The 14,325-nt window shown below is 40.2% G+C and overlaps 1 protein-coding gene across 1 annotated transcript; it reads right to left on the bottom strand.

Annotated features, from left to right (window-relative positions):
• Positions 1-1,221: 1,221 nt before the first annotated feature.
• Positions 1,222-14,235, bottom strand: LOC112562518 (ficolin-1-A-like). The gene is made up of 5 exons (XM_025235799.1): positions 14,112-14,235; positions 13,196-13,323; positions 11,682-11,778; positions 10,135-10,305; positions 1,222-1,786 (listed from the first exon to the last, which is right to left on the bottom strand). The coding sequence occupies exons 1-5, from the start codon at positions 14,233-14,235 to the stop codon at positions 1,578-1,580; spliced, it is 729 nt and encodes a 242-aa protein (XP_025091584.1). The 3' UTR covers positions 1,222-1,577.
• Between the last annotated feature and the right edge of the window lie 90 nt (positions 14,236-14,325).

Here is a 14,325-nt window from a genome sequence, read left to right on the forward strand (position 1 = left end):
AGAGTGTCACGAACTTCCCGCGGACATGCGCACTCTTTCAAATAAACAACAGGAGATGGCTTCAGTTTAGGACAAATACTTATTAAGCAAAGCGTCACGTGACATTTTAGAATACAACACAGCGAGGCAGTGCAGGCAACAGTCCCTCCAGAGTTCAGTGGGGACAAAAAACTAGCAACCTCCCTCTTGAATATTGTAACAGAAAGTTTGTAGTGGAAGTTGCACACAGAGAATACACAGGTGTGTCACCAGGTGTGTGTCGCCATTTTGCTAGCGCCTTGAAGTTAGAGCTCTTCAGTGTGGAACAAATATTAAAATAGTTTATTTGTTTGTACAATTGAGTTATAGATGTGATGTATCAACTACCGTTATCATTAGTTTAAAGGGGAGATAACAGTGAGTACATAGTGATGTTATTACATTTAGTCAAAGCGGCAAATACCAACAATACTACTAATAATACTACTGATAATACTACTTATAATACTACTTATAATACTACTGATAATACTACTTATAATACTACTGATAATACTACTTATAATACTACTGATAATACTACTTATAATACTACTTATAATACTACTTATAATACTACTGATAATACTACTTATAATACTACTTATAATACTACTGATAATACTACTTATAATACTACTGATAATACTACTTATAATACTGCTGATAATACTACTGATAATACTACTGATAATACTACTGATAATACTACTATAATACTACTTATAATACTACTGATAATACTACTGATAATACTACTGATAATACTACTGATAATACTACTGATAATACTACTTATAATACTACTGATAATACTACTGATAATACTACTTATAATACTACTTATAATACTGCTTATAATACTACTGATAATACTACTGATAATACTGCTTATAATACTGCTTATAATACTAGTGATAATACTGCTTATAATACTAGTGATAATACTACTTATAATACTGCTTATAATACTACTTATAATACTACTGATAATACTACTTATAATACTGCTTATAATACTACTTATAATACTACTTAGAACACTACTTATAATACTACTGATAATACTACTGATAATACTACTTATAATACTGCTTATAATACTACTTATAATACTACTGATAATACTACTTATAATACTACTTCTTATAATACTACTTATAATACTACTGATAATACTACTGATAATACTAGTTATAATACTACTTATAATACTACTTATAATACTACTGATAATACTACTTATAATACTACTTATACTTTTAATTGCTTTTATGAAAATATCTGTTCATTCTTGGCAATAGTTTTATTTGTTTTTACGAAAAGTAAGCTTCGCTCATAAGTTTGTGAAAATGTCAATGTTCGTTTAAATAAAGCAAACTGCAGGACACGGTAATATACTCAAAGTAAACAATTACAGTACAGTAAGTAGTCTGCACTAGGGTCAGATGCTAGACTTTTGCGAGAGGTTAATGTACACTGAGCTCACATGGAACCTGTAGTGAACAGTGAACAGTGGACTGGCGGTGTAAGCAGTGAGTACAGGAGACAAGATGGTGTTAGTCCCGTGGCTTTATCTTCATCTCCGAGAACGTCACGCGGCCGATGTTAGCCCAGGTCATGAACCTTCTATCAGGGCTGTTGAGGTTAGCCTTGCTGCTACAGTCACTCTGATTGTACCACCAGCCGCCCTTAATAGATGTCTCACAGCTCTTCTTGTGTCCGTCATAGGTATAAAATAACTGTTTATCGCCAATCAACCCATCTCCTGTAAACACAAACACACACACTTGTATACTAGTAGACACACAAAGTCCTAAGCACAAATATATCATCACTACAACACATCTATACAAACTTTTGTTATTAAATGTGTTATTTCTGTGTTGTTCATCATAACAAAGCCAAACACCACGCAACACAAATACAAAAAGAGTTTTTTAAAAATTCCTAATGATGCTTCACCCAGCATATCATCAAGAGCATAAGAGATAAGAGAACAGTTGTTAAACAGAAGAATGTCTCAGCTAAAATATGTACAAATGAATGAGTATAACTAACTCTCCCCTGTGGGACCCCGGGGTATGCTTGCCTAGCAAGCATTGTAAGAATGGTACACGGACGTTTCGCCAACGTATGTTTCGTCGACGGAGGTTTCGGCGCGGGGCCCTCAGCCGACGGACGTTTTGTCGACGAATATTTCGACATTTCACACGGACCTTTAGCCGAAGTCAAGTGTGTGACGCCCCTTAGCTCACACAGTTCTCTCGTCATTGTATCAATGTATCAGTGAACTCTCTCTCACTATCCCTCCTCATGTGAACCGTTAGCTCACACATTTCTCTCGCCATTGTATCAAAGTTTTTTCTCAAAGCTGTTGCGCATAATGTGTGACAATCAAAGTGAACTGTCTGTGAAGTCTGTGTGTAAACTTTGTTTGAAATAAAGAATTGTTGTGTAATCTAGTAGTTACTTTCATTCTTTGAGAAGTAAGTAAGGTCTCTCTCTCTCTCTCTCTGACATAATGCGACGAAACGTCCGCACACAGTAAGAACAGGGTCCCTGCCGTCCAGCCAGGCATGTCGTAAGAGGCGACTAAGGTGGACACCTCACCTAGCGGTACAGTAGGTTGTAAAAAAATGTAAAAAAATCATGTTACAGAAACTAAAACCAGAGAAATCGTCACAGATGGCGGAGGTAATGAAGCACACCAGGAGACTGGACTAATGACGGACGACAGCCAAACCCGAAAGGGAGCTGGCGCCCCGACAGTGGATTTACTGAAGCCGAGGCAAAAGTTGAGGGTGGGGTGCTGGAACATCCAGACCTTGTACCAGACTGGCAGGATGCTCCAATTAGTCAAGGAGTTTGACAACTACAACTTGGACATCCTGGGAGTCAGTGAGGTCAGATGGACCGGCACGGGAAAGAGGAGACTAGCGTCAGGACATACCATCTTGTTCTCAGGAAGATCAGACGCTCAGCACTCTCAAGGAGTAGCTCTACTCCTCAACAAGAAAACGGAAAAGGCACTGCTGGAATGGAAGCCTTATGGACCCAGGCTTTTGAGAGCAAGATTCCATTCCAAGTACACCAAGCTGACAGTGCTAGCCTGCTATGCACCAACAGAAGACTCCGAGGCAGAAGACAAGGATGCTTTTTACGATCAGCTCCAGGCAGCCTCAGAAAGCGTTCCAGCCCACGACATGTTGCTCATCGTCGGCGATCTCAATGCCAAGGTGGGAAGTGACAACACCTGCAGGGAGCATGTCATGGGCAAGCATGGAATTGGTACCATCAATGACAACGGAGAGAGACTGGCAGACTTTTGTGAAGAAAACAACTTACTGATTGGAGGCAACTCTTCCAACACAAACACATCCACAAGGCAACGTGGACATCACGTGTTGTCACACCGCCACCTATACATGCAGGAAAAAACAAATGCCTTCTCAGAAACAACTGGAAACCTTGGCTTGAAGGTCAGCACACATAAAACTAACAGAATGAGAGTGAACGACAGAGTCCAAGACAGCATCAAACTAAATGGAGAAGAGATTGAGGAAGTTGACAGTTTCTCCTATCTTGGGTCCAAAATGTCAAACACCGGGGATGTGGAGGTGGAGATTCGAGCCCGACTGGCGAAAGCCAGCCAGGCCTTCGCCTCACTCAGGAGCACATGGAAGGCAACAAACATCAGCCAGAAGATCAAGCTGAGAATCTTCAAGTCAAATGTGATCAGCACCCTCCTTTACGGATCAGAATCTTGGAAGATGACCAAAACCATCAGTAACAAGCTTGATGTCTTCCAAAACAGATGCCTCAGGCGCATACTTAACATCTTTTGGCCAAACACCATCACCAACGAAGAACACCGAAGAACTGAACCGAGTCCATCACCACGCAGTTCAACGAAGGCGTTGGCGATGGATTGGAATGTGCTCCGCCAGCAGACAGCAGACCTCTCCACAGTCGCCCTACGATAGACTCCAGACGGCCGAAGAAAACGAGGCCGCACAAAGGAAACTTGGAGAAGAACAGTGGAAAGGGAGATGAAAGGAAAGGGCTGGACATGGGGTCACCTGGAGCAGGTTTCAGCCGATCGACATCGGTGGTGGACTCTGGTTGAGGCCTTGTGTGCAACCTGATGCACAAAGAGGAATAGAGAGATAGATAATTATCTCTAAAATGACTGTAAAGTTTACAATAGGATATAAAAAGTTCATCCTAACCTTTAGAATGAAAGTAAACAAGAAAGTATAGAGAGAAAGTATAGAGAGGAAAGTATAGAAGTAGACATGTTGATCCTAAGGTCATGGAGAATGTAGTAAGGTCATTTCCTTCCCATCATTACCCTCGGGTGGACTACTGCCAGCATCGTCCCTTCCTGTTCCTAGTTCACTTGTCTTCGTGACAACATCTGTCAGTAGCAATCAGCAAAACAACAGCAAAGTGTGGTGTCTGTTCTGTTTACCGACCACAAGATCCATAGAGTGAGGCTCGGCATGGGCCCTGACGATTGTCTTCAGATTATTAGCTTATCTGTTTCTTTTCATGTTTCATTTTCATTGCTTATATTTCTGGACCTGATGTTTATTGCCAAGTGTGACAAATGTACAAAGAAATCAACAAATAATGGATTTCAGACCAGAGGGTCCACACTAATCTCTTACTTAGTGTAAGCTACATAGAGTGCACACACTAAATTCTTACTTAATGTAAGCTACATAGAGTGCACACACTAATCTCGTACTTAGTGTAAGTTACATAGAGTGCACACAGTAATCTCTTACTTAGTGTAAGCTACATAGAGTGCACACACTACTAGTGTAGCTCTATGACACAGTAGTGTAAGCTAGCATAGAGTGCACACACTAATCTTTACTTAGTGTAAGCTACATAGAGTGCACACACTAATCTTTTACTTAGTGTAAGCTACATAGAGTGCACACACTAATCTCTTACTTAGTGTAAGCTACATACAGTGCACACACTAATCTCTTACTTAGTGTAAGCTACATACAGTGTAAGCCACACTAATCTCTTACTTAGTGTAACTATACAGTGCACACACTAATCTCTTACTTAGTGTAAGCTACATACAGTGCACACACTAATCTCTTACTTAGTGTAAGCTACATAGAGTGCACACACAATCTGTGTAAGTACACACACTAATCTCTTACTTAGTGTAAGCTACATACAGTGCACACACTAATCTCTTACTAGTGTAAGCTACATACAGTGCACACACTAATCTCGTACTTAGTGTAAGCTACATACAAGTGCACACTAAGTGTAAGCTACATACAGTGCACACACTAATCTCTACTTAGTGTAAGCTACATAGAGTGCACACACTAATCTCTTACTTATGTAAGCTACATACAGTGCACACACTAATCTCTTACTTAGTGTAAGCTACATACAGTGCACACACTAATCTCTTACTTAGTGTAAGCTACATACAGTGCACACACTAATCTCTTACTTAGTGTAAGCTACATACAGTGCACACACTAATCTCTTACTTAGTGTAAGCTACATAGAGTGCACACACTAATCTCTTACTTAGTGTAAGCTACATAGAGTGCACACACTAATCTCTTACTTAGTGTAAGCTACATAGAGTGCACACCACTAATCTCGTACTTAGTGTAAGTTACATACACTAGTGTAGTACATACAGTGCACACACTAATCTCTTACTTAGTGTAGCTACATAGAGTGCACACACTAATCTCTTACTTAGTGTAAGCTACATACAGTGCACACAATCTAATCTCTTACTTAGTGTAAGCTACATAGTGCACACACTAATCTGTACTCTAGTGTAAGCTACATACAGTGCACACACTAATTCTCTTACTTAGTGTAAGCTACATAGAGTGCACACACTAATCTCTTAAGTGTAAGCTACATACAGTGCACACACTAATCTCTTACTTAGTGTAAGGCTACATACAGTGCACACACTAATCTATTTACTTAGTGTACTACATACAGTGCACACCACTAATCTCTCGTACTTAGTGTAAGCTACATAGAGTGCACACACTAATCTCTTACTTAGTGTAAGCTACATAGAGTGCACACACTAATCTCTTACTTAGTGTAAGCTACATACAGTGCACACACTAATCTCTTACTTAGTGTAAGCTACATACAGTGCACACACTAATCTCTTACTTAGTGTAAGCTACATACAGTGCACACACTAATCTCGTACTTAGTGTAAGCTACATACAGTGCACACACTAATCTCTTACTTAGTGTAAGCTACATACAGTGCACACACTAATCTCTTACTTAGTGTAAGCTACATACAGTGCACACACTAATCTCTTACTTAAGTGTAAGCTACATCACAGTGCACACACTAATCTCTTACTTAGTGTAAGCTAATGCATACAGTGCACACACTAATCTCTTACTTAGTGTAAGCTACATACAGTGCACACACTAATCTCGTTTACTTAGTGTAAGCTACATAGAGTGGCACACACTAATCTCGTACTTAGTGTAAGTTAATCTCGCTGTAAGCTACATACAGTGCACACACTAATAATCTCTTACTTAGTGTAGCTACATAGAGTGCACACACTTAATCTACTTAGTGTAAGCTACATAGAGTGCACACACTAATCTCTTACTTAGTGTAAGCTACATACAGTGCACACACTAATCTCTTAGTGTAAGCTACATAGAGTGCACACACTAATCTCTTAGTGTAAGTTACATAGAGTGCACACACTAATCTCTTATTTAGTGTAAGCTACATACAGTGCACACACTAATCTCTTACTTAGTGTAAGCTACATACAGTGCACACACTAATCTCTTACTTAGTGTAAGCTACATACAGTGCACACACTAATCTCGTACTTAGTGTAAGCTACATAGAGTGTACACACACTAATCTCTTAGTGTAGCTTAGTGTAAAGCTACATAGAGTGCAGTGCACACACTAATCTCTTACTTAGTGTAAGCTACATACAGTGCACACACTAATCTCTTACTTAGTGTAAGCTACATAGAGTGCACACACTAATCTTACTTTAGTGTAAGCTACACAGTGCACACACTAATCTCTTACTTAGTGTAAGCTACATACAGTGCACACACAATCTTCTTATTAGTGTAAGCTACATATAGTGCTGGCTCGTGTAAGCTACATAGAGTGCACACACTAATGTCTTACTTAGTGTAAGCTACATAGAGTGCACACACTAATCTCTTATTAGTGTAAGCTACATACAGTGCACACACTAATCTCTTACTTTAGTGTACTACATATGCACACACTAATCTCTTACTTAGTGTAAGCTACATTAGAGTGCACACACTATCTCGTAGTGTAAGCTGTGTAAGCTACATAGAGATGCAGTGCACACACTAATCTCTATTAGTGTAGCTAATTCATAGAGTGCACACACTAATCTCTTACTTAGTGTAAGCTACATACAGTGACAACACTAATCTCACTTAGTGTAAGCTACAGAGTGCACACACTAATCTCTTACTTAGTGTAAGCTACATACAGTGCACACACTAATCTCTTACAGTGTAAGCTACATACAGTGCACACACTAATCTCTTACTTAGTGTAACTACATACAGTGCACACACTAATCTTTACTTAGTGTAAGCTACATAGAGTGCACACACTAATCTCTTACTTAGTGTAAGCTACATAGAGGCACACACTAATCTCTTACTTAGTGTAAGCTACATACAGTGCACACACTAATCTCTTAGATTGTAAAGCTGCACACACTAATCTCGTTACTTAGGTAAGCTACATACAGTGCACACACTAATCTCTACTTAGTGTAAGCTACATACAGTGCACACACTAATCTCTTACTTAGGTAAGACATAGAGTAGTCTGTACTTAGTAAGCTACATATGCACACACTAATCTCTTTGTCCGTGCACACAAGGTTTAGCACTATATGAGCATGACTTTGCTGAATGATGTGTTATACTAGACAATAATGTTTTATATCTGTGTTATTGCCATGGGCGTAACAACTGCATCAACATGCAAACATTTTCTTGGATGTATGTAGGTTTGTGTTTTACTTATGTTAGAGTTTTAATCACACTATAAGCCATGATAAGCCACGGGGGGTATAATTGTCACTCCCAACCGACCGTGTGACATCACGTGACAACACGAGCCCTCTCGTCAGCTAATCAGTTCTATTTTTTTTTTTTGTTGGTTGTTATTTGTTGGATGGAAGATATATCAGAATTTCTATTCCACCACGTGGTTTGCACCCAAGCCAAAGGTGAAAGGTCACACTGCCCTGGTAGGTCAAAGTGTGAGAAATTTCTTCCATATAGTTAGAACGGGACTGGTGTGGCATTGTGGGGCTGGACAGGTCAAAGGTCATGACTTGGGGAGACAACAAACGACATGGGACAATAATCTCTGCTACAGTGGGAGAGGATGCCAGAGACAGAGATGGATGATACAGTCGTGGTCCTCCTCGTGGGATAAAGATATTGTTGTAGCTGTCGTTACCAACGACTGCATGTCTCGGTGCACTCGCCATTCTCAGTCCTGTAGCGCTCAAATGATTTCAAAATTTCAGACACAAAAAATAAGTTTTCTAAAATGTAAAAGCCACACAAATGAAGTTGACAGTAGTGATACACATTTGCCACCTTGCCACGAAACGAGTCTCAAGTCGCACAGAGCAGATCGGTACTCCAGGTCTATTCCGGTCAACTGGAGTGCAGCCTGACTTCTTGAAAGTTTTGTCACTTGTCCTAGTATTTTGGTATGTCAGTGCCCGGACCATCTGCAGACATGACAGTTCTCTGCTTCATTTTGTTCTCATTTCCTACTTACAATCTAGTAGATAATGTTTGAGTATTGTGCTGTTGGTGAGTGTGCATGCTGAGTAGATTGCAGTAACAGTTGTTGTAACATTTCTGTTTAGTTTGCTAACAGGTCAAGGTTCTAATAGCACACACATATTCATGTCTATGTATTTTTATTACCTGAAATGATGTAGCTTGCCGTATGTTATCATCATGCAAACTTTAGCACAGTGTCAACAATTAAAGTATCCGATGCTAGGGAGACACATGGGTTTGCTGAAAATCTTTGAACCCGCTTTTGTCACTAAGGCGACCAGCGTACTTCCACATTTGTAATACATATAACTCAACTTTACGACGAGAAGAATAACTTTGTATCAAATAAAGAGCTAAACCCTGTACATTTGGAAAATATCCAATTTGTGAAATCTCAGATTTCCGACTTGACTCATTTCGTCGTGGCGGCTCACATTTGACAATAATTATTAATAATTTGAATGCAGTCAAAGCCTGACAGACTCAACACGGATTAAAAACAACACAATGAGTACAGCTCACTAAACACGATTGTACATAATGAAATTACTCTTTAAACAAGTCTGGTCACTACAGCCCTGAAGAAAACGGTCAGAAGCTCCTAAGAACACACACAAACACACACACACGCACACGCACACGCGCACAAACGCACGCGCGCACAAACGCACGGCGCCACAAAACGCACGCGCGCACAAACGCACTCGCACAAACGCACACACGCACACACACGCACGCACGCACGCACACACGCACACACGCACACAACACACACACACACAACACACACACACACACACACACACACACACACACACACACACACACACGACACACACACACACACACACACCACACCACAACACACACACACACACACACACACACACACACACACACACACACACACACACCACACACACACACACACACACACACACACACACACACACACACACACACACACACACACACACACACACACACACACACACAACATTTCCAGACAAGAAAGAAACCCGCGGAAATCTCTGTTCCTTTCTCCGTTTCCCTGATCATCACACCTGTTGTTTCAAGTTACATCAAAGGAAACGCAGGCGATAGGAGGCGCTGTCACCTCGCACACATGCACACAAAGCTACACACTCACAAATGTAGTCATCCACTTATTTTTTAAGCAGCCAGACAGGCAGCCTGCCAGCTAACGTGCGTCTCACTCTTTCTTACTGTTGAGTGGTCAGTACGTACCTGCGTCACCCGAGTAGTAGTACAAGCGATCATTAAGTCCGAATAATTCCTCAAAGCACAAAAAGAAATCCGTGTATTGTGCCCAGTAGCGTCTCCCGGACTCAGCCACCAGGTCCACTCTCAAGTTCGTAAGACCTCCACGCACTGACAGGTCGTCAATCGCGCCTAGGCCTGAGACAAGACAAGGCAATGACCTCATGTCAACAGACAAGTCCAGCAGTGAAATATTTGTGTTGATCTTGCTCAAGTTCTCATGAACACAGACATGTCGCTGGTCATTACCTGTCCTATGATGTTATAAACATGTTGACATTATTGCTAGACTTCAGATGATAAAAAGGTAAATCACAAACTGAGTTTTCAGCTCTGTTGTTATTACTACCAATAATAAAGTGTATTCTCCATGTAAGTACGAGGTCCATGCGCTGTATACAAACAATAACAAATGTACAGTCATCCTTACAGAAACAATGGGATAAACATCAGAAAGCTTACATCAACAGAAACTGTACAACAGATAACACTAGCACTGGGAGAAAAATTAATTACTGGGTAGAGCTGTACTCCTGATTTGAAAATATATTTCTGAAAGAGAAAGGTTTTAAGTAAGTATTTGAAGGCTTCAGATGTCGGCACAAGGCGAGGAGAGGGAGGACATGTCAAGTAGTGTGACCTGAGTAGGAAACTGAGAGTTTGCCGGTCTAGTGTAGGACACAGAGAAGAAGCAACACAGACTAGGTGGTAAGGTGTCAGTACAGACACACAGACTAGGTGGTAATGTGTCAGTACACACAGACACACAGACTAGGTGGTAAGGTGTCAGTACACAGACACACAGACTAGGTGGTAAGGTGTCAGTACACAGACATACAGACTAGGTGGTAAGGTGTCAGTACACACAGACTAGGTGGTAAGGTGTCAGTACACAGACATACAGACTAGGTGGTAAGGTGTCAGTACACAGACACACACAGGTGCAAAGTCAGATATATAGAGTTGTATTTACACACAAAGCGATATAGCTTTAAAATGGTATGAGACTATGGTCATGACACATATACACAGGTGGTTATAAGACCATTCTCACAGACTTAATGTAGACTAATATAGATAAATAGACAGGTTGACGGACATTTTTACACCCTATATCGATATCCTATAAACAACAACAAACCACATGATATGCCACAGTGATGTATTTCCTCGCAACCTTCGTGTTTCTTTCTATTTGAGACTTTGGCAACTGAGACACTACATGATCATCAGCCTTCCATTTATTCCATTACTAGCATCATCATTATCACAGCAAACAAAGCATGCTAGGAAACAGTACACAAAATAGTGAGCAATAAGCATCCTAGGACAAAATTATAATAGAACAACAGAAACAGCAACCTGTGTATTGACCAGTGTACATCACACAAACAACACAATAAAACACAATACTGACTACAGCCTGACTTTGAATGTAAAACAAATGTTGAGGTTACAGTTATGCAGGAGGAGGGATAATGCCAGAGAATGCAAGAGATATGTCAGCATCTTACCCAGCCAGAAGTCTCCAGAGATGTCACCAAAACCGTTTATATATTCTGTCCTGCTCCGGTTGAAGTCAACTGTGAAGTCGCGACGTCTCTGGAACACCTGCACGTGACACAAGTTCACAGGTCGTTACTATGGTAACAAAGCGCAGCATGTCGACAGGATTCAGCTCTAATTACAGTTTAATGAGTTGACAAAGGATGAGTGATAATTGATAAAATATAACAGCTTGTGACTTTATTAGCTGTGATCATGATTATAATGTCAACACTTGACGGTTACAATAGACTATGTGAACATGATGTAATAGTATATAGTGTAGTATATAGTGTAGTATACAGTGTAGTATATAGAGTAGTATAGAGTGTAGTATAGAGTGTAGTATATAGTGTAGTATAGAGTGTAGTATACAATGGAGTAGAAAGTGTAGTATATAGTGTAGTATAGAGTGTATTATATAGTGTGTGTAGTATATAGTGAGTGTAGTATACAGTGTAGTATATAGTGTAGTATAGAGTGTATTATATAGTGTGTGTAGTATATAGTGAGTGTAGTATACAGTGTAGTATATAGTGTAGTATAGAGTGTATTATATAGTGTGTGTAGTATATAGTGAGTGTAGTCTATAGTCTGTGTAGTCTATAGTGTAGTATACAGTGTAGTATATAGTGTAGAATATAGTGTAGTATATAGTGTAGTAGTATATAGTGAGTGTAGTATATAGTATACAGTGTAGTATATAGTGTACTATATAGTGTAGTATACAGTGTAGTATATAGTGTACTATATAGTGTAGTATACAGTGTAGTATGTAGTGTAGTATACAGTGTAGTATATAGTGTAGTATACAGTGTAGTATGTAGTGTACTATACAGTGTAGTATGTAGTGTAGTATACAGTGTAGTATGTAGTGTACTATACAGTGTAGTATGTAGTGTAGTATACAGTGTAGTATGTAGTGTAGTATACAGTGTAGTATGTAGTGTAGTATACAGTGTAGTATACAGTGTAGTATATAGTGACAGTCATGTGAACACAATGTACACTTTCCTGGCTGTAAATGTGTGACATCAAGTGGCTGTGATCAATTACATGGCAACATAATAAACATTACAAAAAGCATTTTTTCAACTCCTTATCAAACCTACATCGCTGACTCCTGAAGCAGGATGGATGCAAGGGTGTTAAAGGAATGCGACTACAAACAACCGACACACGCACACCAACACACTAGATGTAAGGTTGTCTACAACCACACTCAACAGCAACGGAGTCTACCAGCGAGATAGACAAACTGTTGGAAACAGAAGGTGGAGAAGATGCAACTCTCATCTGCTTCGTGTTTGAAAATGTTCAAGATATCAAGAGACAATTATTCGTGGATACTATGACTGTAAAGTATGTGACCCTGGGTATTATTGTGAGTGCGTGGTGTCGCACTGTTGTGAGCAGGAAGCTACAGTTGAGCAGTGAGAGAGGCTACTGAGTCGTACACACTGACAAACACGACCACACGTACCGTCCAGCCGCCGCCCGCAGTGTCCATATCACACCACACTGTGAGAGCTCCCTTGTAGTAATATCCATCTAGCTCAATGGTGTAGACACCACTCTTTGCTCCTTTCTCCTGCCAGTCTTTACAAGACCCTATTTGTACACAAACAAATCATTCAGCTCGTAAGTGATTGTTACAAAGGGCGAAGTGGAACTTGACACAGTGACGGAAACAATGGAAAACAAGTAGGGCAATAACCATGACAACTTCAATAGCTAATCACACAACAGTCAAGGTAAAGACTGAGTCCCTGGGCAAACAGTTTATATGTGATTACAGTACACAGTTCACACAGCACTGATACAAGACAGTGATACTTGCTGACCGCCGGTAACACTAGCCATCCCATAATTCTAGCTCTGTGTCTACGAGTATCTGACTGTCATGTGTACATATTTTATTCCTCCTCCTTAATGTCACTTCTGCTCCTGACATCTTCATAGCCACTTTCCTCCTCTAACCTTGGTACAATCAGTTTTGTTATCAAGTAAAGATAAGTGACAGTTAGTAACGACTTTCACTAGAGTAGACAACAAAGATATGGGGAGTGGCAGCTGTGATGTTCTTTCATCGACACATTCTCCCTCTGTGGTGGTCTAGTGCTTTAACCTTTAACCCAGTGTATCTGAGGTTCATTGCCATCTTACAATTATTAGAAAGGAAGAAAACCGTTAGCTCGTGGACATGAATAAACACTGAATGCTAAACTCTGTAAATCCCAAATATTATGTAAACATTGCGATGACAGTTGTTTGATGAAAATAATTACTGTAAACAACTAACTAGAGTATCTTTACTGTAAGAAACAGACAAACTGACGGTAGACAACATGTGTAGACAAGCTGAGTACTACTCATCCTTCTTACCTGCTTCTCACTACTTGCAACAACACAGCTTGCTTCTCGGGCTTCATTGAAGGTCAAAATGGCATATTGCACATCTGCCTTTGAAACAATCGCTGTGATGGGGCTCAGGGCAATCAACCCTGCTAGTCGCGACCACATCGTTTGCCATGATACGGTGTGAGGCAAAAAGTGGACTTGCAGGATCTCTGGCAGGGCATAGTGGGCTCCAGCCTCTGCTCCGCTTAGGAG

The sequence above is a fragment of the Pomacea canaliculata genome, linkage group LG4 (genome assembly GCF_003073045.1).
Source record: "Pomacea canaliculata isolate SZHN2017 linkage group LG4, ASM307304v1, whole genome shotgun sequence".
Taxonomy (NCBI): Eukaryota; Metazoa; Mollusca; class Gastropoda; order Architaenioglossa; family Ampullariidae; genus Pomacea; species Pomacea canaliculata.